General features: G+C 54.1%; 1 protein-coding gene across 1 annotated transcript; it reads left to right on the top strand.

Moving 5' to 3' along the window:
• Positions 1–8,422: 8,422 nt before the first annotated feature.
• UBE2J2 (ubiquitin conjugating enzyme E2 J2) lies at positions 8,423–19,008 on the top strand. The gene is made up of 7 exons (XM_055140361.1): positions 8,423–8,590; positions 9,499–9,629; positions 13,049–13,089; positions 15,974–16,076; positions 16,154–16,292; positions 16,943–17,023; positions 17,661–19,008. Exons 2-7 carry the CDS (start codon positions 9,499–9,501, stop codon positions 17,943–17,945), a joined length of 780 nt encoding a protein of 259 aa, XP_054996336.1. The 5' UTR covers positions 8,423–8,590; the 3' UTR covers positions 17,946–19,008.
• The last annotated feature ends 916 nt before the right edge of the window (positions 19,009–19,924 follow it).

The following is a 19,924-nucleotide window of genomic DNA, read 5'->3' as shown; positions in this document are numbered from 1 at the left end:
TATCAGGTTACACCCATCACAGTGCTCCCGACTCACTCCCATTCCTTTGTTTATCTGTAAACTCTTCTCAGTGCCCTCCTCCCTAACCAGTTAATTACATTTTCCCTAATCAGATTCTGTTAGCTTGTAAAATCAGACCTTTCTAAGGACAATGAATTTATATTGTAAGTTATGTCTTTTACATAGATTACCTTAAAGCAATGCCCTTTCTGTAGGACATAGGAAGACAGTTAATATTATGCTTTTGTAACTTGGGAGTTAATTGACTCAAATAATATTTACTCCAGGGCATCTGCTTTCTCGACTCAGTTGCCCTTAGTTCCTAGCACCCCAAAAGGAGGGTACTGACGAGGGACTGAATGGACCCAGGGCAAGCTGTGAGCTACCCTGGCATTGAAATGGGCCAGGCCAAAGCGCCACAATACTCAACTATAAGTTGAGAGCATGATCATGGACAAATGCTGTGATGATCCAAAAGTAACAATTAAGTGGGAGCTGGAGTGATAGCATAGCGGGTAGGGCGTTTGCCTTGCACGCGGCCGACCCGGGTTCGATTCCCAGCATCCCAAATGGTCCCCTGAGCACCGCCAGGGGTAATTCCTGAGTGCAGAGCCAGGAGTAACCCCTGTGCATCACCGGGTGTGACCCAAAAAGGAAAAAACATGTCAAAAGTAATGATGAGGGGCTGGAGTGATAGCACAGTGGGTAGGGCATTTGCCTTGCACGCGGCCGGCCTGGGTTCGATTCCCAGCATCCCATATGGTCCCCTGAGCATCACCAGGAGTAATTCCTGAGTGCAGAGCCAGGAGTAACCCCTGTGCATCGCCAGGTGTGACCCAAAAAGAAAAAAAAAAAGTAACAATGAGATTAGGACCCTGCTGGGGTTAGGAAGACTAACCTGGCCTGAGGACTGTGGTCTGGAATGATAGTGAATGTCCTCAGGAAGAACCAAACTTTAAGTTTGATATATCTCTTACTGTGCTCATACAGAATGACATTGCTAGAAATATTAGAAGTAAATTTACTGTAATTATTTAAGTGGATTACTAGCCGAGGAAAGAAGAAAGCAACACACTCTGGATGGGATCCTGCCCTTAAGTGGATCTCCTAGTAATCTAGAGTAATCTCCTTAGATGAGATTTTATCCTTGAGTTTAATCTCCTAGAGGAGTGGCCTTATCTCTCTTTGTTGATTTGTTAATGTTCAGCCCCACTTTTGTATTACCACCCCAAGTGACGGCTATATAAACTAAAACTGTAAGATCAGAGGGAGCAGAGTCAGAGTCAGAATCAGGGATTGGGGATCTAGGAATGAGGGGCTAGGAAGAAAGCATGTGTGAGATGGGAGTGACAAGAAATTGAGTAAACGGTAACTAATCAGCAACCAGCTTGGTCCTCGTTCTTCCTTCGCCTGCCCATCGCTAGTAGCCGTCTCGATAGAGTTCATATACAGTGGCTCGAGAGCTGCTGGGTGTGACCCAAAAAGCAAAAAAAAAAAAAAAAAGAAAAAAGAAAGTGAGTGGGAGAATAGGATTTTTCAGGGTGCTGGGAGTTAGGATTCTAGCAGCTACCCCCCAGTAAGATGGGACAGATTCTGGGCCTTCCCAAGATCTTTCACAGTTTCTCGAGCCAGATTAAATATGCCAAACTATTTATGGATTTGATTCGGTATCTTTCCCGCAGAACAGGAGACCCAGAACTCTGTACTTCCAGAGACCAATTCTGGTCCTGCTTTAAAGTAGTTTATCACATAGCAGAAACACCATCAGTAATTCTGTGTTCATTGCAGCACTATTCACAGTAGCCAGAATCTGGAAACAACCTGAGTGCCCAAGAACAGATGACTGGGTAAAGAAACTATGGTACAACTACACAATGGAATACTACACATCTGTTAGGAAAAATGAGGTCATGAAATTTGCTTATAAATGGATGGACTTGGAGAGTATTATGCTGAGCGAACTGAATCAGAAGAAGAGGGACAGATATACAGACTGCGTTCATTTGTAGGATATTTTAAAAAATATTATGAAACCAATAATAGTTTCCCAAGCCAGGTAAAACTGACTTGGGGGGTGGGTGGGAGAGAATCTGGGGACATTGGTATTGGGAAATTATACTGGTGAATGGATGGGAGGGTGTTGGAACATTGTATGAGTGATACCAAATCATGAACAGCTTTGCAATGTTCTATCTCACATTCAATAAAAATACAAATTAATATTAAAAAAATAAAGTAGTTTATGAGATAAACCCATGATTCCCAGATAAAGAGACTCTAGAAACCAAGATTTGGAAAAAAGTTAAGAAAAATGCCTATAAGGCATCCAAGGAAGGGACTAAGATCCCCATGGAATTCTGGATTACATGGGAGACTGTTAATTCTATTCTCTTGTTTTGGAAAAATAAAGCTGAGGAGGAGGAGAATATTAGGGATAATATGGTCTCAGCTTTTCCCCCTAAGTCTTGAAAGGGTTTTCATAGTAAAAATCTTTCTTTTTTTTTTATTTTTTGGGTCACACCCGGCAATGCACAGGGGTTACTCCTGGCTCTGCACTCAGCAATTACTCCTGGTGGTGCTTGGGGACCATATGGGATGCTGGGAATCGAACCCAGGTCGGCCACGTGCAAGGCAGACACCCTACCCGCTGTGCTATTGCTCCAGTCCCGTAAAAATACTTCTAGGCTGATGAATATAGCTCCACTTCCAGTGGATCAGATAAAAGTGATGCAGATTGGGGCTGGAGTGATAGCACAGCAGGTAGGGCATTTGCCTTGCACGCGGCCAACCTGGGATTCCCAGCATCCCATATGGTCCCCTGAGCACCGCCAGGGGTAATTCCTGAGTGCAGAGCCAGGAGTAACCCCTGTGCATCGCCGGGTGTGACCCAAAAAGCAAAAAAAAAAAAAAAAAAAAAAAAGTGATGTGGATTATGAGTCTGCTGCCACTCCCTTGGATTCTGAGTTCAAGAGAAGCTCAGCTGAGCTCTCTAGACCGCTCGGGACATGCTCCCCATCACCCAGCCCAGATGGAGAAGAAGCAGCCTCCATCTTATCAAGGGTTAAGAATGGATTCTCATAGTCATTTCAAAAATGCCTGTGCTGGGGCCGGAGTGATAGCACAGCGGGTAGGGCTTTGTCTTGCATGCGGCCAACCCAGGTTATAATCCCAGCATCCCATGTGGTCCCCTGAGCACTGCCAGGAGTAATTCCTGAGTGCAGAGCCAGGAGTAAACCCTGTGCATCGCCGGGTGTGACCCAAAAAGCCAAAAACAAAAATAAATGTCTGTGCTTCGTACGTACAGACCCACATCTTCATACTGTAGGGAGTATCTTACAGACTGGAGTAAAAAGGCTCATTGGGTACCTCACCATTTTCATATGGTTGCTAAGACACGCCTTAGCCCTTCTCAGTACAAGCAGTGGAGGATGTGGTTCAGTGATGAGGCCAAGACAAAGCTTTAGTGGCTACGCCGTGCTTGATGAAATTTTTCAGGGATTAAATTGATTTATGAGATGTTAACAGGTGAAGGGAAATGGCGCAACCCAGAAAGGCAAGTCACCTAGCCTTGTGCTGTTTTTGCTCATGTCCGGGAAGCAGCCCTGTATGCATGGGAGAAGATTGATGGAGATGCCGAATTTAAGGGAAGTTTTACAAAGATTGTCCAGAGAGCCTCAGAACCTTATGCAGACTTGATAGAAAGGTTGATGGAAGCCATCGAAAGGCAGGTTAAGGGTAAGGAAACTCAAGAGTATTTATCGAAATAATTGGTCTTTGAAAATGCTAACGAGGATCACCAGGCCATTCTGCGCCCTATTAAGGAGAAGGAGGACATAATGGGATATTTGAAGGCATGTTGGAATGTTGGTGCTGGTAAACATAAGGTGCAGATGAAGGCTATTGAGGCCTATCCAGTACAGAGACAAGCTCAGAAAGGATATTTTAATCATGGAAAACCAGGCCACTTTCGTAAAGATCACAGGGTGCCTCCCACCCATGCTACTGTGAGAGCACCACCTGGACCCTGTCCAGGTGTAAGAAGGGAAACCACTGGGCCAGAGACTGCCAAGCCAGACCTGCACCTCCCGGGCCCTGTGTCAGGTGGAAGAGGGGAAATCATTGGACCAGAGATTGTTGCTTCAGTTTTGATGCAGCTGTTGACCCTAATTTGAGAAACCAACAAGGGGGCCAGCCCCAGGCCCCGCAAAATCAGGGGATGTTCCCAGTTGCAGCCCCTCTCCCCAGTGTGGAGTTTCAGAGCTCCAATCAGTAGACTCGATGCAGCCAGTGATGGCAGGAAGCGCAGCTCTGGCTATTTCCTGCCCTGATACAATTACTATAACCCCTGCCCAGTGTCCCTACAAATTAAATTCTGGTGTGAAGGTACCAATCCCACAAGGCGCTGTAGGCCTACTCTTAGGGAAGCATGTGACATGAGTAATATCCATTTGCCATAATTCCTTGGTCTGTAGGCCTCGGGATTAGCTCTAACGACATGGGAGGTGTAGTGTAAAGGAGCACAGATAGAGCAAGCATGGACAATATGCCTGGCTTCTCGCATTGGGGTACAATGGTGAACATGAAGGCGGCGGGCGTTTATGTGTAAGGCCTGGTGCTCTTCTGCGCAGAGGTAAAAATTGGCGCCGCCGAGAGATCATTTCCCCGTCATAGGTCCAGGAAGACCAGAGTGAGATCTGATATGGGTAATAAAAACAGTTCAGAGCGTTTTTGTAAAAGAATTTGTAGCTGTTGAAGCAATTGTTGAACTATAAGATTTGGGGCATTTTGAGAAGCCGTCAAAATACCAGGGAACAGGTAAACCACATAAGCTGAATCAGAGACTATATTAGCAAGCCCTGGTACATGAGAGAGTAGATAAACCAAAGCGGCAAGTTCCACTTGCTGGGCAGAGGTATAGTTTGCTGTTGTAGTTAGAGAGGGTCCAGGAATTCCACCTTTCCCTGAGGCAGAGCCATCAATATAGTATATGGGAGCATTAGGAATGGGGGAGGAGGGAATGATGGAGGAAGTGACAAATGGAGTTCTGTAGGATGACATTGCTGTGTCCTTTCCCCCTTGCCACAAGGAGCTTAGGTTTATCCTGGTCACACCCATCAAGGTGCTCCTGAGTCACTCCCATTCCTTTGTTTATCTGTAACCACTTCTCTATGCTCTCTTCCTCAAACAGTTAATCAGTTTTTCACCTAATGAAACTGTTAATTTGTAAGGTCAGATCTTTCTAGGATACTGAAATTCAACTGATATCCAACAGTTAATATTGCCTTTCTCCTCTCATATTTTTTGAATAGTTTACTTTAAAGCAATGTCCTTTTCGTATAGACACAAGAAGATAATACTATGCTTTTGTAACTTGGGATTTAATTGGCTTCGAATATTATTCATTCCCAGGCATCTGCTTTCTTGACTTAAGCCTCAGTTGCCCTCAGTTCCTAGTACCCCAAAAGCAGGGCCCGACGAGGGACAGGACAGATCCAGGGCAAGCGGTGAGTTATGTGCTACCCTGGCATCGAGATGGGCCTGGTCAAAGTGCCTATTGCTTAACTATAAGTTAAGAGCTTGGTCATGGACAAATGCTGTCATGATCCAAAAGTAATGACGAGACTAGGACCCTGCTAGGGATAGGAAAGACTAATCTGGCCTGAGCACTGTAGTCTGAGATCGAGATGGCCCCAGGAGAGCAATTCTATAAGCTTAATGCATCTCTTACTGTGTCCATACAAAATGATTGATATTATGAATGCTTCTATGTTTGCTGGATGAAGAGGAGAAACACACTCATGGGATTCGCCCTTGGGTGATGGTCCTGCTGAAGGAGAATCTGTCCTAGAAGCAGCATCCCTTGAGGGGAAGAACCTTACCCCTACTGATTGTGACCACACCTATGTGTAAGCCCCAACCCCCTCATGCTGGGGGGATTTAACTAGGCTGGAAGAGTGGGCCGAAGGAGAGATCCAGAGCCAGGAGAGAAGCGGAGAGTCAGGAGTGAATGAAATAAACAACAACTGATCGAGCAACGGGCTTGGCCCTCGTTTCCTCCTGCATCTGCCCCATGGCCTGGGCCGTTCTGGCTGGGTGAGCGGCCCGGGACCAACCCCCCGAAAGCCCGGGGCGACCGACCGGGAGAGCTGCCGGGGCTCTCCCTGGCCGTGCCCCCTGCCAGAAGTTTTTTACAGAGTTCTTTTGAAAAAATCCCAAGTTTTTCCTGCTGGATAGTCCAGCTGCTTTAGGGTCCAGTCTGCGGTCTGGGGTGACAATCCTTGGCCGAAGAATGGCCAGCGCCACCCCGATGCCAAGGGGAGCCCATGTGTGGCAGGGTGGCCAGGCCAAGGGTCAGGTCTGCAGCTGGGCTAGGCCCACTGCCCCAATTCCCCCAGGGCACTGGGAGCTGAGGACCTCCACACCCACTGGCCCAGCTATGGGTTCTACTGAGGGTGGAGTCCCGCCCCCATCTCTTCAGAGTACACGTCAGGGGCTAGTCAGTTGGAGGAAGGAGCCGCCCAGGTGTGGGACAGTCCCAGCTCTGCCCCCAGCTGTATGACCTTGCCTGAATTACTCAGCCTCTCTGAGCCTGTTTTCCTCAAGTGGAAAATGGGGCTATGGAGCCTCTTCCTGCCTGAGGCACAGAGCAGGGGACAGAGATGTCACTGGTACAGTTGGCTTTGTTCCCCATCTCGGGGCCAGCTCAGACCCACAGACTGAGCACAGGCCTGGACATCCTGATCCTCTGGCCGCTCCACATTTCGGAGGATAATGTGCATGGCAGGGCACATGTGGCCCTAGGGTTCCTGCTGGGTAATAAAGGCCCCATGGTCAACTGCTGCACAAATGGGTCTGAGAGGTTGGGAGGGTGGTGGGCCGGCATTCTGAGCCAGACGTGGGTGGCTGAACCTTTGGGGTCTTTGCTGGGCGCAGTCAGGGCCTTGGTACATCCTGTTTGCCACTACAAGTTCCATCAGGCAGAGAGGACAATGCCAGCCTGCAAGGTCAGTGCTTGGCCAGATGTTCACTGAAGCAACAGAGCTGGCTGGCAAATACCTTGTTCCTGGTCCCTTCCAGGGTATAAGCCAGGTCCCTGGTGCTACTAGTCATGGGATGAGTCTTCAGGATCTGCTAAGTGGACAGCGCAGGCAGTGGGCAGCAGGGTGAGGGACAGGTCAGAGAGATAGTTGAGTGGAGAAGGTGCTAACCTGTTCTTAGCTAGTTCATTTCTGCCACTGCACAGGGTCCTCAAAGCTCCACTGGGATTGAGCCCTGAGCATTGCAAGGTATGGCCCCAAGCCCAGAGGGAGCAGGGGGAGGCGCGTTCTCTCTCTAGCAATGGGCTCGGCGTTGCAAGCAGCCAGCCAGGTGCTGGACACCTGACAGTGCAGGGTGCTCTGGGAGCCTGGGGATCCAGCACACTGGCCCACCGAGTGCCCCACTCCGGGCCACGCCTACCTCTCCTGGCCTGACTAGAGGACACAGGTCCTGCACCGAAGGCTGCGTGGTGGCTTGGGCCCTGGTAGCCAGCAGGAGTGTGGACAGGCCTTCCAAGACTGCTGGGAGGCTTGTGGACCCACAGGGCTGCCATGGTAGTGGGCAACAATTGGAGGCAGGTGTGTGTACCTGCCTTCCTTTCACAATTTCCTACTCTGGCTGAGGGGCCACAGTCGCCAAGGCCGCCGGCCAGAGGGGTAGAAGCCTCTGCAAGTCCATGACACCTGGAGTCTCCCGGCCAGCCCACCACAGTGCAGGACACGCTCAACTCTCGCAGTCCCCGCCTCCCCCTGTGCTGTGACCCCATGCTGCCTGGCAGCACAGACTGCTCCATTGCTTCTCCCCTCCCCAGCACCATGTGTGAAGAGCCCGGTGGGGCCTCTGGGGAGTGGTGGGCTGCAGCCCCAAGTCCCCCTCGAAGATGCCCTGTCTAGGAGGGGCGGTCAGTGCTGCCTCTGGCCTCCTGCCCCGGGCCAAGGAGGGACAGGACGAATAATGGCCCTATTCAATGTGGAAATCGTGCAGCTATTTTTACGAGCCCCGCTGCGCTCCGAGGAAGCAGGGCGGGCCGGGGTACTCAGACTCGGCCCGCCTGTCTCACCGGCCTGCTGCAGCAACGGGCCAGGGTAGCTTTGCGTGAAGTGAGCACAAGAACTGGACTCCTGAGCCGGGCCGGTTCAGTCCTTCGGGGGGCGGGCAATCGGGTCCAGAGAACTCGGGGCGTGCCTCGCCTGGGCGCTGCGTGGACCCAGTGGCTCCGGTCCTGTGAAGCAGCAGATTGCCTCCGACCCCACCCACTTCCATCAGGCCGTGAAGGAGCCCGTGCGCACGCGCCTACAGGTGCCATCGAGAGGGGGACGAAGGCCTCCCGGTGCCCTAGAGCGGCCGGCCTCCGGGGCCCTCGCACCGGAAACGGAAGCGAGCGTTCGCCCGGTGCCGCGGGCGGCCATCTTGGCGGCTGAGGCGGCGGCGGCGGCGGCGGCGGTCCCGGTCCGGTCCCGGCCTGCGCGGTGCGGTATCCGGTGCGGGCCCCGCTCCTCGCTCCCTGCTCCGGCCTCCACCACGGCGAGCCCGAGCGCGGCGGCGGGGAGAGGTGAGCGCGCGCCGCGGCGGGGCGGCCGGCCGGCGAGGGCCCGGCGGGCCCCGGGACAGTTGGCGGAAGTGGGCGCGGGCGCCGGGCGCGGGCCGTGACCCCGGTCCGCGCGGCGGCCCGGCCGGGGGCCCGGGAGGCGGCCCGGCCGGTTCCGGTGCGGGCGCTGTGAGGCGCGTCTCCTGGGGACGCCCCGACCGCGGCGTGGCCCGAGCGAGGGGTGCCCTCTGCCGACCCCGCCCGGCCCTGCCCGGCCCTGCCCGGCCTCCGTCCCCGGAGCGCGTTCCTCCCGCCCCGCGCCCCGGCTGCGCGCGCGACACAGGTTCCTCCAGGTGTGCCGGTGTGGTTTGGGGGCCACACCCGGCCCTGCTCAGGAGTGCTCAGGAGCCCCGGGGGTCCCGGGCCTGCCGTGTACGAGGCAGACTCCCTCCCCTGAACTCTCACTTGGGCCCACGGTGTTCTTTGGAGGTGGGGGCTCACCTGTCCTGAAAGCCTGCGCTTTATTACTGAGCCCCCGAGAGGCTGTTCCTTGCTCTCGTTCCCGCCACCCATGTCTGATCCAGCCTTAATGGGCTGGAAAGCATGTAAGAGGACAGAGGGGTGCTGGTTTGGGGATTATTTGGATTTCCTGGGTATAAACTGTGGGATCCCCGGGGAGTTGCAAGCTCACCCCAGAGCAGGTCGGTTGCTTACACCCTCTATCCAGGACTCTTACAGATTCGACTGTTTGTGGACATCAGGATTAGGGCAGAACAGAAGGGCGAGCCCTTCCCCCCCGCCCCGGGTGTCTCTGGGCTAGTCAAGGTAGCCCACAGCTTTGATTCTGGGTGTGTGGGGTGGCACCTGGCATGGGCTGACGGCTGTGGTGGTATGTCTCCTGTCCCTTCTGATGGTGGCGTTTGTCTCCACAGATGAGCAGCAACAGCAGTAAGAGAGCCCCCACCACTGCAACACAGAGGCTGAAGCAGGACTATCTTCGGATTAAGAAAGACCCGGTGCCTTATATCTGTGCCGAGCCCCTCCCTTCCAACATCCTTGAGTGGTAAGACCGTCCGCAGTCACCAGGCTGGGTGTGCTCTGCTCTCACACAGCCTTGGATGTCGGGAGAGCTGCTTCTGCACTTCTTTGTGCACGGAGACACAGGCCCACTACTCATCTCTGTAACGGCAGTTTCAGCTGTCAGAGAGAAACTGTCACCCTAGATTTGGCGCTCCCGGCCCTTGCATCAGGACCCTGGCAGGTGCCTGCTGGCCCTCGGGCTAATGGTCTGTGCGCTGTGAGCGGAAGCTGCTCATCTGCTGTTTTTTTTTGTTTTTGTTTTGGTTTTGGTTTTTGGGTCACACTTGGCGATGCACAGGGGTTACTCCTGGCTCATGCACTCAGGAATTACTCCTGGTGGTGCTCGGAGGACCGTATGGAATGGTGTGAATTGAACTCGGGTCGGCTGCGTGCAAAGCAAACACCCTGCCCGCTGTGCTGTCACTTCAGCACCTCTGGTTTGGTTTGTGGGCATACATGACACTGCTGCTCAGGGTGCCAGGGACTGACCCTGGGTTGGCTGCCCATGTGCTGTCCTCCCTGCCCTTGCCCCGTCTGCGCTTTTCTGTATTAATAACTAACGTGGAGTTACATTGTCTTCTGTATAGAAGATTACCTTTGGTGGTTTGTTGGGGATTTTGTGAAAGATAAAAATATGAACTGAGATGTTAGCTAGCATTTTCCTTTCATGAAAGGTATTTTACGTTTGTTTTCTGAACCGTTCCTGGTGATGCTTACTTAATGTTAGGGGTCTCTTTTGGAGAGACAGGGTGCCGTGTGGTATGGGGCTCAGCCCTGGCTTCCTGCAGCTGAGCATACACTCCAGCCTGTGAAACGCACTTCCTCCCCAAAGTTCTGGGCTCTTCCTGGCTCTGCATTAAGGAGTAATCCAGGACTGTATGCGGAGCTAGGAACGTGAACCTGGGCTGGCCACGTGCCAGGCAAGTGCCTTGTGTCCTATGCTAATCCCTTGTTCTGTGTTTCAGTCTTTACCATTTTTAATTTTTCCCCTTTAATTCAGAGAAAAGAGAGTGTCTAAGTTACGCTTTTCAGGGACTCTTTCCAGAAGAGGCCTAGTTCTGGAAGGTGCAGGGCAGGGTTCGAGAGTCTCAGTTCTCTTCCTGTCCCGAATGAAGAAGGCCAAGTGTGAGCCCCCACCATGGTTAGCAGGGACATTGTCAGTGTGTGGGGACACTTTCCTGGGATTGGTCATCCACGAGGAGACCCCCTGCTGAGGTTTAAGTTGGAGGGTCAGCACCCTCAGGAGATGCACACAGCTCCTGTTCCTGTGGGCCCACCCATGTTTTAGAGACCCTCCACCTGAAACTGCTGAGGGTGCGGGCACCACTTGGGCAGCAGCTCCCCTCTCAGGTGGGTGGAGAGACCCCCTTCGCCACTCACTAAGTGCCTGCTGCACACACGCTGCTGCCCTTGCTTACCGTCTTTTTTTGTTTGTTTTGGAGCCACATGTAGCAGTGCTCAGGGCTACTTCTGGCCCTACACTTGGAGCGTGGGGGGGGAATCTGCTGTGTGAAAGGCAGGTACCTCCCTGCTGTGCTCGCTCCCCAGTCCTGATCACTGTCCCTTCTTGGGGCTCTTATTGGGTGCAGTACTTGGAAGCAGTGACCGTGGAGAGCACTTCCTGGTCTGCTGCATCTTGTGAGTCAAACTGGTCTACCAGCAGGCAGCTCGGGGCCTTAATGGTGGGACTGTTGAGGTGCTTTGACTGCGTGGGGGCCTGGGGGATGGGCATCCTGGAGTGCATTGTGTTTCAGCTGACACTTCCTTCCCTCCTGCCCTTCCTGGCACACCTGGCTCTCATAAGTGCTTAAGACTTCTGACCACTCAGGGATCAGTTGGGCTTGGGGGACCGACCATATGGGGTACCAGGGATTGAGTCCAGGTCTGCCGCGCCTAAGGCAAATCCCCTTCCTACTGTACTGTTGTGCCTCTGGGCTGGCATTTTGATGAGCTCTTCTTTTCCCTGGCCCTTACGCTTCTCTGTTTCGTTTGAAAATATGTAAGACCCAAACACCTCTGACCTCTTTGCCAGTGAGAGTGCCGAGTATTGTTGGCACTGTTGGACCTGGTCTGAGGCACAAAGGCCCGGGGCTTTAGTGACAGTCACTGTTCCCACTCTTCCTGCTGAGGCCGAGCCTGGCTCCTCAAGGACATTGGCACCAGGGGCTCAGATCTGCATTCGGGGGGCTGGGGCCGTGGTGCAAGGGGAAAGGTACTTGCCTTGCACACGGCCCGCCTGGCACCACATGATCCCTGAGCAGCACAGGACCAGGTATGAGTCCCCAGCACTACGTCATGTGCCCCCCTCGTGCCCCCCCCCAAAAAGTATAGTGTGGGTCCAAGAGATAGGGCTGCATTGGGTTCATCTGTGGTTCCAGGTGGAGGGCTCCCATCATCCCCAGTGTCCCTAGGCACAGCCCTGGAGATCCCTAAGCAGCACCGTGTCCTCAGACCTATTCATTGAACCACCCACTGGCCCACCTGGCTCAGAATTTGGGACCCCCAGGTCTTTGGAACACTGCTGGGGAGACCCCCAAAAGAATATTGTGAACTGAGAAATAGGAGGGTTCCCACCTGCCAGTGCTCAGGGATTATTCCTGGTTCTGTGCTCAGGAGTGACCCCTGGTGATGCTCCAGGGACCAAGTATGCCAGGAATTGAACCAGGGTCAGCTGAAGAAAGCTGTTGTGTGCAAGGCAAGTGCCTTCTATACTCTTTCTCCACCCTGAAGTTAAAAAGCATTGTAATTCTTGATGATCAGGGTTAGAGAGGAATCATTTCTTTCATTTTGTGTCATAACCACAAAAGTTGCCGTTTCTGTGGGAGATACAGCCTCTGAAGCCCTGTTCCGGAATAGTTCAGTGTCTTCCCTGTACCAGCCTGAGGCTTCACTTCTGCCTTTGACCTTCACCTCTTCGCCTGGGGCGGGGTGGGGTGGGGTGGGGTGGGACAGAGCAGCTGGTGCTTGGGCTCCTCTGGCCTTCACGCTTGTGAGTTGTTCCCAGCAGTACCTGGAGGTGCTGGGGTTGCCTCCCTGGGCTCCTGAATGCAAAGGACATGCTCCAGATCTTTTTTTTTATTTTTATTTTTTTATTTTTTTTTGCTTTTTGGGTCACACCTGGCTCTGCACTCAGGAATTACCCCTGGCGGTGCTCAGGGGACCATATGGGATGCTGGGAATCGAACCCGGGTCGGCCGCGTGCAAGGCAAACGCCCTACCCGCTGTGCTATCACTCCAGCCCCCCATGCTCCAGATCTTTGAGCCACACTCCCACACCCCCAGAACCCGGGACTGCTGATGACTCTGGTTTCAGCTGGGATCTACACACCTAGCCTTGGCTAGACTCTCTGTCTTTGGAAAATTTCTAGTGCCAAAATGCCAACCATGTTATTCTCTCCCTAGGCACTATGTGGTCCGAGGTCCTGAGCTGACTCCTTATGAAGGTAAGTCCGGGCTCTGAGCCCGAAGAACTAGGGCCTGTGTCTGTGTTTTCAGCAGGCCTAGTGCGGAGACCTAACACTTTGTTTCCAGCACATGTTGGTTGCACAGGACTTAATGGACACCTGTCCTAGTGTTTCCCAGCCCTAGAGATCAATGCTGGGTTTGGTTTGCCTTCCTGAAGTTGTCGGTGTGACCCAGCCTCCAGTTGGGGATGCATGTTGTGAGTGTGGCTGCATAGATATAGGGCCTGTAGCACACGTGGTCTCAGTGGGCAAGAGTTGGGATGCTAGAGGAGGAAGTCCGAGAACACATCTCCAGGCCTTGGAGATGTGAGCAGACATGGGCAGGACACTCTGGTTTGGCCTAGGATGCCCGTGGCAGGGTGGCCTATCATAGGGAGACAAATCTGGAAGCTGTTTTTGTTTTTTTTTGTTTTTTTTTTGGCCGGGGTGGGGTGGGGGGCACACCCGGCAATGCACAGGGGTTGCTGCTGGCTCTGCACTCGGGAATTAGTTCTGATGGCGCTCAGGGGACCATATAGAATGCTGGGAATCGAACCCAGGTCAGCCACGTGCAATGCAAACACCCTACCCGCTGTGCTATTGCTCCAGCCCCTGGAAGCTGGTTTCTAACAGGATGTAGTGGTCTGGTGTGTTCTGGGACCCTGGGGGTTTGTGTCTAGGTTTCTCTGAGGTGAAAGATGAGCTTCAGCAGAGTTTGTTCAGGAATATTGGGACAATATAGAAGTTTTTTTTTTTTTTTTTTTGGTTTTTGGGTCACACCCGGAGATGCACAGGGGTTACTCCTGGCTCTGCACTCAGGAATTACCCCTGGCGGTGCTCAGGGGACCATATGGGATGCTGGGATTAGAACCCGGGTCGGCCGCGTGCAAGGCAAACACCCTACCCTCTGTGCTATCGCTCCAGCCCCCAATATAGAAGTTTATAAGCGTTTGACATTAAAGTCTGAAGCGTGGACACCAGTGGTGTGGCTGGCCAGTCGTGTCATGCCTGGCTTCTGATACTTGTTTCGTTCTCAGTTGTTTCTGGATTTTGTAAGTACTGAGTGCATAGGATTTTTTTGTTTCCTTGGGAGCCACACCTGGCCAGCTTCATGCCATGGGGTTGCTCCTGGAGGTGCTCAGGAGACAGTGCCATGTGGGGATTGTTTCTGCATCCCAGACATTTGTTCCGCTTGTCGAGTTATCTCTCGGGCCTGAGTGCACATTCAGTCACTTTTTGTGACTAGGGTACCCCATAGTCCTGGGTCCTGGACAGAAAGAGTGGGGTGAAGAGGATACATGGCACTGGGCAGAGTTAGCCTTCCCCCGCCAGGGGTCAGCGCTGGGCCGGGTCTGCCGACCACGATCATGTGCACTCTCCCATGGAGGGAGGTCCTGCGCCCCTTCCCCATGCTGACTGCTTCTCTGGGTCTCTCTGCTACTGCTGAGGGGCTGCTCTTGGGCCTGTGTGAACCCGGCTCTCTCTTCTTCCTGGGGCCTAGGCCTGGACTGACCGTTGACCCTGTTGTTTTCCTGGAACCTCTGACACGCCCTCCAGTCCTGTCATGGCTGCTTCTAAGGACTCTGGTCACAGTGTTGGTTTCGTTTGCTCAGAGGTTGTCCCTGGTTCTATTCTGGCAGGGCCATCCACGTGTGGCGCCCAGAACTTGAGCCAGTGCTTCACTGCTCTGTGGTCTGCATCTTGTTTTTTGTTTTTGTTTTTTGATTGCTTGTTTTTGAGTCACACCTGGCAATGCTCAGGGCTTACTTTTGGCTCTGCACTCAGGAATCCTCCTGGCAAGCTGGGAGGCCCTGTGGAGTGCCGGGGATCAAACCCGGGCTGACCATGTGCAAGGCAAATGTCCTTCCCTTCTGTACTATTTCTGTAGTCCTCAGCTTAAAATTGAACTGGAAAGATGCAGGCCTAGAACAGTGGGCCTGGCTGGAGGGTGAGGGGCGGCCCCTTGTGTCCCTCGGGCAGGGAAGTGCTGCCCTGAGTGAGGCCCAGTCAGTCCCCTGGCAGGTGGAAGAGGGGCTCCTTTTCCTCCTTTTCCTCCTGAGGGGCTCGTGTGCTGTCTTACTTGCCTGCTGGTCACGGCTCCCCACTGGCCACATGCCCATGCCTGGTACTGTGGGGTGGGGGGGGGCTGGGTAACCTTCCTTCGACCTCACTATGTGGGAGTGTGCCTTGCTCAGCTGGTCAAGTAGCCTACTGCTGCCTTTCCAGTGGGTGAGGAGGGCTTCCTGGGTGATGAGATTGCTGAGGCTGAAGTTGCCCTTTGGGGGAAGGAAGGAAAGTCTGGAGTCCTTGGTGCTGCCCTCGAAGTGGTGGACCCTACGGTGCCTGTGATGGCCAGCCAGTGTGGGGTCTCTAGGCAGGCTTGGAGGGGTTGTGTGTGTAACTTGAGGCATGCAGGGAAAGGCAGCTAAGGGCCTGGAAATCCGGTTTTGGGGGACAAGGGGACAGGAGTTGGAACACTTGTAGCCATGGCGAGAACATTTGTAGCTTCGTGTTTGCATTAAGGCGGATAAGGCGATGATAGTTGTTGCTATCTGCTTGGCTTGGTGAAGGAGGAGGGTCGACTGGTGCCAGCATGGGGCCTGCAATGGGGCTTAAGGGCCCACTCTGAGTTGGGGTGCAAGTGGGCAGGGGGTGGGGAGAGCTGGGAGTTGGTAGAGGGTATTGGAAGTCTAGATCAGCGTTTCTCAACTCAGGCCATATGACTCCCCTGTGGCCCACAGGGGATCACAGCAGAAGACTGGGGGCCACATTCAGAACAGTAGATCAGAAAGGGGGTCACAATGGGACAAGTTGAGAAACGCTGCTCTCTACCACCTGTGAGTCACACTGGACAGTGACAGGCTCTTTCTCTGTTTTGATGTAGGTGGCTATTATCATGGAAAACTAATTTTCCCCAGAGAATTTCCTTTTAAACCTCCTAGTATTTATATGATAACTCCCAATGGAAGATTTAAGTGCAACACGAGGTAAGGCCTTTCTGCAGGACCTCTGAAGCTGGCTGGCTCGGAATGGGCAGGCGCTATCACTGGGCCCTTTCTTGCAGGCTGTGTCTTTCTATCACGGATTTCCACCCAGACACATGGAACCCGGCCTGGTCTGTCTCCACCATCCTGACTGGGCTCCTCAGCTTCATGGTGGAAAAGGGGCCAACCCTGGGCAGTATAGAGACCTCGGACTTTACGGTGAGAGACACAGCCTCCATCTTAGGAGCAGGACTGGGGGGGCTCTGGAGTTGGGGGAGCTCCTTAGTGACCCCCAGCAGCCTCCTCGCAGTGCTCAGGGTTGACTCCTGACTTTGTGCTCAGGTGATCCTGTGTGGTGCTGGTTGAGTCTAATTTGTGAGCATCTTAGCCCTGCACTGTCTCTCCAGCCCCTTCCTACTCAGTAGGAAGCAAGCGAATGTTGCTCAGTGATGGTCATTTGAAAATAACTGGCTCTATGGTGCTGGCACTGTGATTCGTGCCCATGAGACTACATTCGGGTTCGAGCCACCCATGGTGGGCTGGCACAGGAAAGCTTTTTTGAGGACCAAGTCACTTGTGAAGAACAACACACCTTCAGGCTGGAGCCATAGGACAGTGAGAGGAGGCTGCCTTGCTGCCGACCCGGGTTCAGTCCCTGGCATCCCATAGGGTCCCTGAGCACTGCTGGGTGTGACCCCCCAAAATAAAAACTCAAAAAACATCTTTGGTGACATGGGGCAGTTGTCACTGACTGTGAAAGCGCTTGCTTTGAGGGTTGAAAGGGCCAAGTCAGCATTTGCCTGAGTGCGAACACACTCTCATTCTGTCTTTCTCTCCCTTCCTCCCCATTCTCCCACCCCCCCTTCCAGAAAAGACAACTGGCTGCACAGAGTTTAGCATTTAACTTAAAAGACAAAGTCTTCTGTGAATTATTTCCTGAAGTCGTGGAGGTAAGACAGTAGGGGTGGGTGGGTGTGGAAGGACAGCACAGTGGGTGTTTACCTTGCACGTGACCTACTCAGGTTCCACCCCCAGCACCCCATATGGTCGGTCCCCTGAGCTCCGCCACAAGTAATTCTGTGTATGGAGCTAGGAGTAACCCCTGGCACCCAAAAAAACATGAAGGAGGAGCCAGGTTTGCTTCCCTGGTACCAAAGCAGTTTCCGATTAGGTTTTGTCTGTAAACAGCTCTTAGGTGTCCTGCTTCCCGTCCTGCCACACCAAGCCATGGCAGCTGTCCTTGGGGCTAGCTAGAGGTCCCGGGAGTTGCCAGGCATAGCCAGGCATGAAGCTGGGTAGGTTGCTGAAGTTCTGGGCACAACCCGAAGTAGCAGAAGGAGCCCAGCTATGAGCTACTAGACGCGTTGCTCATACCCGGCTCAGTCTAGGGTCTGGAGGTGCAGGCCGAACAACTTTGGCAGGGCTTGGCTCCTTATCTGGAAACGGGTTTGCAGAGCCGGCTGCTAGTGAGGTGGGTGCCAGGTTTGGACACACACAGCCACCGTGCGGGCTGAGGTCTTGGTGGCAGGCCCTAATAGAATTGGTTTATTTAGAGAGCCCTTTTCTTTCTTTCTGTGTTTCACTTAGGAAATCAAACAGAAACAGAAGGCGCAAGACGAGCTCAGCAATAGACCCCAGACTCTCCCCTTGCCAGACGTGGTGCCTGACGGGGAAACACACCACGGCCAGAATGGGCTCCCGCTACTCAATGGGCACGCGCCGGGGGCCGGGCCCAACGTCGCGGGCCTCCAGCAGGCCAACCGGCACCACGGACTCCTGGGTGGTGCCCTTGCGAACTTGTTTGTCATAGTTGGGTTTGCAGCCTTTGCCTACACGGTCAAATACGTTCTGAGAAGCATCGCGCAGGAGTGAGCCACAGCCATCACCGGCAGAGGCGGAGACGAGGGACGAGGGACGCTGGCCCCGAGCTGGACGTGGACTGGCGAGTTCAGGGCTGACCCACCTGGCTCCAGGGCTCAGCTCTTTAGAGACCTTTAAGGGAAACAAAACCCAAGTGTGTTGTTTGGATTTGGAGGCGTGGAAGCCCATCCTCTGCCCTGGGGGTGGGGACCGCACAGCCTGACCGTCCATGCAGAAGGGGCCTCACGCTTGGGTTTTCTAGCTGATCTCTGTATTGTCCTTTGGACCTGTTTTAGTAAACCTGTTTTTCATTTTATTAGATTTGGTCACTTACAAATACTATGCCTGTTGCACCACTGCCTGCGTTCTCGGATGGAACGCCGGCCACAGGCTGAGGGGGCTGCACTGGCCAGTGGCGGTGGCATGGGCAGGGCCCAGCGAAGTGGGGTGAAGCAGATTCCTCCAGGAGGGCTCCCTCGCACACACTGAAATCTCCAGCCTGCTCGCTTAGACCACAGGGTGGCGCCTTGCCCTTGAGAAGCTCAGCCGAGCTGAGCCCAAAGCTGCTGGCCCGGCAGTGTGCAGTGTTCCAGGGTACTGTGGGCGGTCCTCAGGATCCCCAGGGCCTGCCCTAGCTCACTCCCCCTTGGCCCACGGATCCCCACAGATCCCTTCCTACCTGGGGGAGGGTGGAGACTCGGCCCATGGGTTTTGAGTGCTTTGAGTCCTGGTCTTTGCTTCTGAGGCGGGCCAACATGCCCCTTTTCATAGCTGCTCTTCCTTCCTAGGGGTGGGGGGTGGGGCCGGGCCGGAGGCCCTGGAGACCCACAACCCGAGTATAGGGTCCCACTGCCCACCTGCCTTGTTCGTCTGCTGAAGGATCGCGCTGCACCTGGGTGAGGGGCGGGCAAGGGGCCTGCGTTCTCACCCCCACGCTGGCAGAAGGATGCCAGGCAGCTCATGTGTTTGTACATCTTTGACTTTGTTTTTTGATCAATTTATTTAAAATTCCTCTATGATTTACCACTTGTATGTATTTAACCTACTCTTGTGGAAACAAAAACCTTTCATTATATCTTTGTTCCTAAGTTTTGTGCTGTTTACGTTAGTGGAGATTCAAACCTGTCTCTGCCCATCTCGTGGTGCCCCTGCAAGTGGGGCCTGGCCTGGGCCTGTGTGCGAGTGTTTGTCATGGACCCTGCTGCGGGCTGTCCCCTCGATTTCCTGAGGCAGAGGCTTAGGGGCTGGAGCCTTCACTTGGTGGACACTAGGGGGTCTCAACTGGAGACACTTGGCAGCAGTTGATGTGTTCCCAGATGGGTTCAGAGTCCAGACTGGCCCTGCCAGGAGGGTTAGGACCTCTGTTCTCACGCAGGCTCCGTAGGGGACGTTGTATGCCTGACCTGTGCCACCTGACCCTCGAGACAGGAGACAGGACAGCCTCGAGCTGAGCATGCAGGGTGCCCCAGGACCAGTGCTTCCGCTTCTGTCTCAGCCGAGTCCTCATGCTGTTGCATCTAGGTGGTTTTGGAGGGTCCTGGGGGCAGGGGCAGGGAGGCCTGTGCTGACCTGTCTAGGGAGGGCTCAAGCCTGCGGGAGGGGCAGGGCGGGAGTGTCCAGCTGGGTATGAATGAGTGGGCAGTAGCCAGGAGCAAAAGGGGCTGCAGGTGTCCTGGGACACAGCAAGTGCCTTGGCGCATTCTCAGGAAGCATTGTCCCTGGAGGTGTGGCTGCGGCCTGCGGAGGAGGGGACACCGGCCAGGCCAGGGCCAGGCACCTCTGTCCACTCTCCCCTCGACACCTGGGCGGAACGGGGCCAGTGGACTGGCGCGGGCCCTGCTGGGGGTCTGGGGCGCCCTGCGCTCACCAGCCGGGCGGGGGCCACAAGGGGAGGCGGCGGAGGCCGGGCTGCCCGCCTGGGGTCCCGCCCCGTGCACGCCCGGCCAGGGGCGGGGCGGGGCGGCCGGCGCCGGCCCAGCCTGCAGGGACGG

This window comes from Sorex araneus, chromosome 5, assembly GCF_027595985.1.
Source record: "Sorex araneus isolate mSorAra2 chromosome 5, mSorAra2.pri, whole genome shotgun sequence".
Classification (NCBI taxonomy): Eukaryota; Metazoa; Chordata; class Mammalia; order Eulipotyphla; family Soricidae; genus Sorex; species Sorex araneus.
This window is presented reverse-complemented; position numbering and strand designations above follow the sequence as displayed.

Coding starts and splice junctions, on each gene's coding strand:
- UBE2J2 (XM_055140361.1), top strand. CDS start 9,499: ATGAGCAGCAACAGCAGTAAGAGAGCCCCCACCACTGCAACACAGAGG. Junction 16,077..16,153: donor AGATTTAAGTGCAACACGAG/GTAAGGCCTTTC, acceptor CCTTTCTTGCAG/GCTGTGTCTTTCTATCACGG. Junction 16,293..16,942: donor TAGAGACCTCGGACTTTACG/GTGAGAGACACA, acceptor CCCCCCTTCCAG/AAAAGACAACTGGCTGCACA.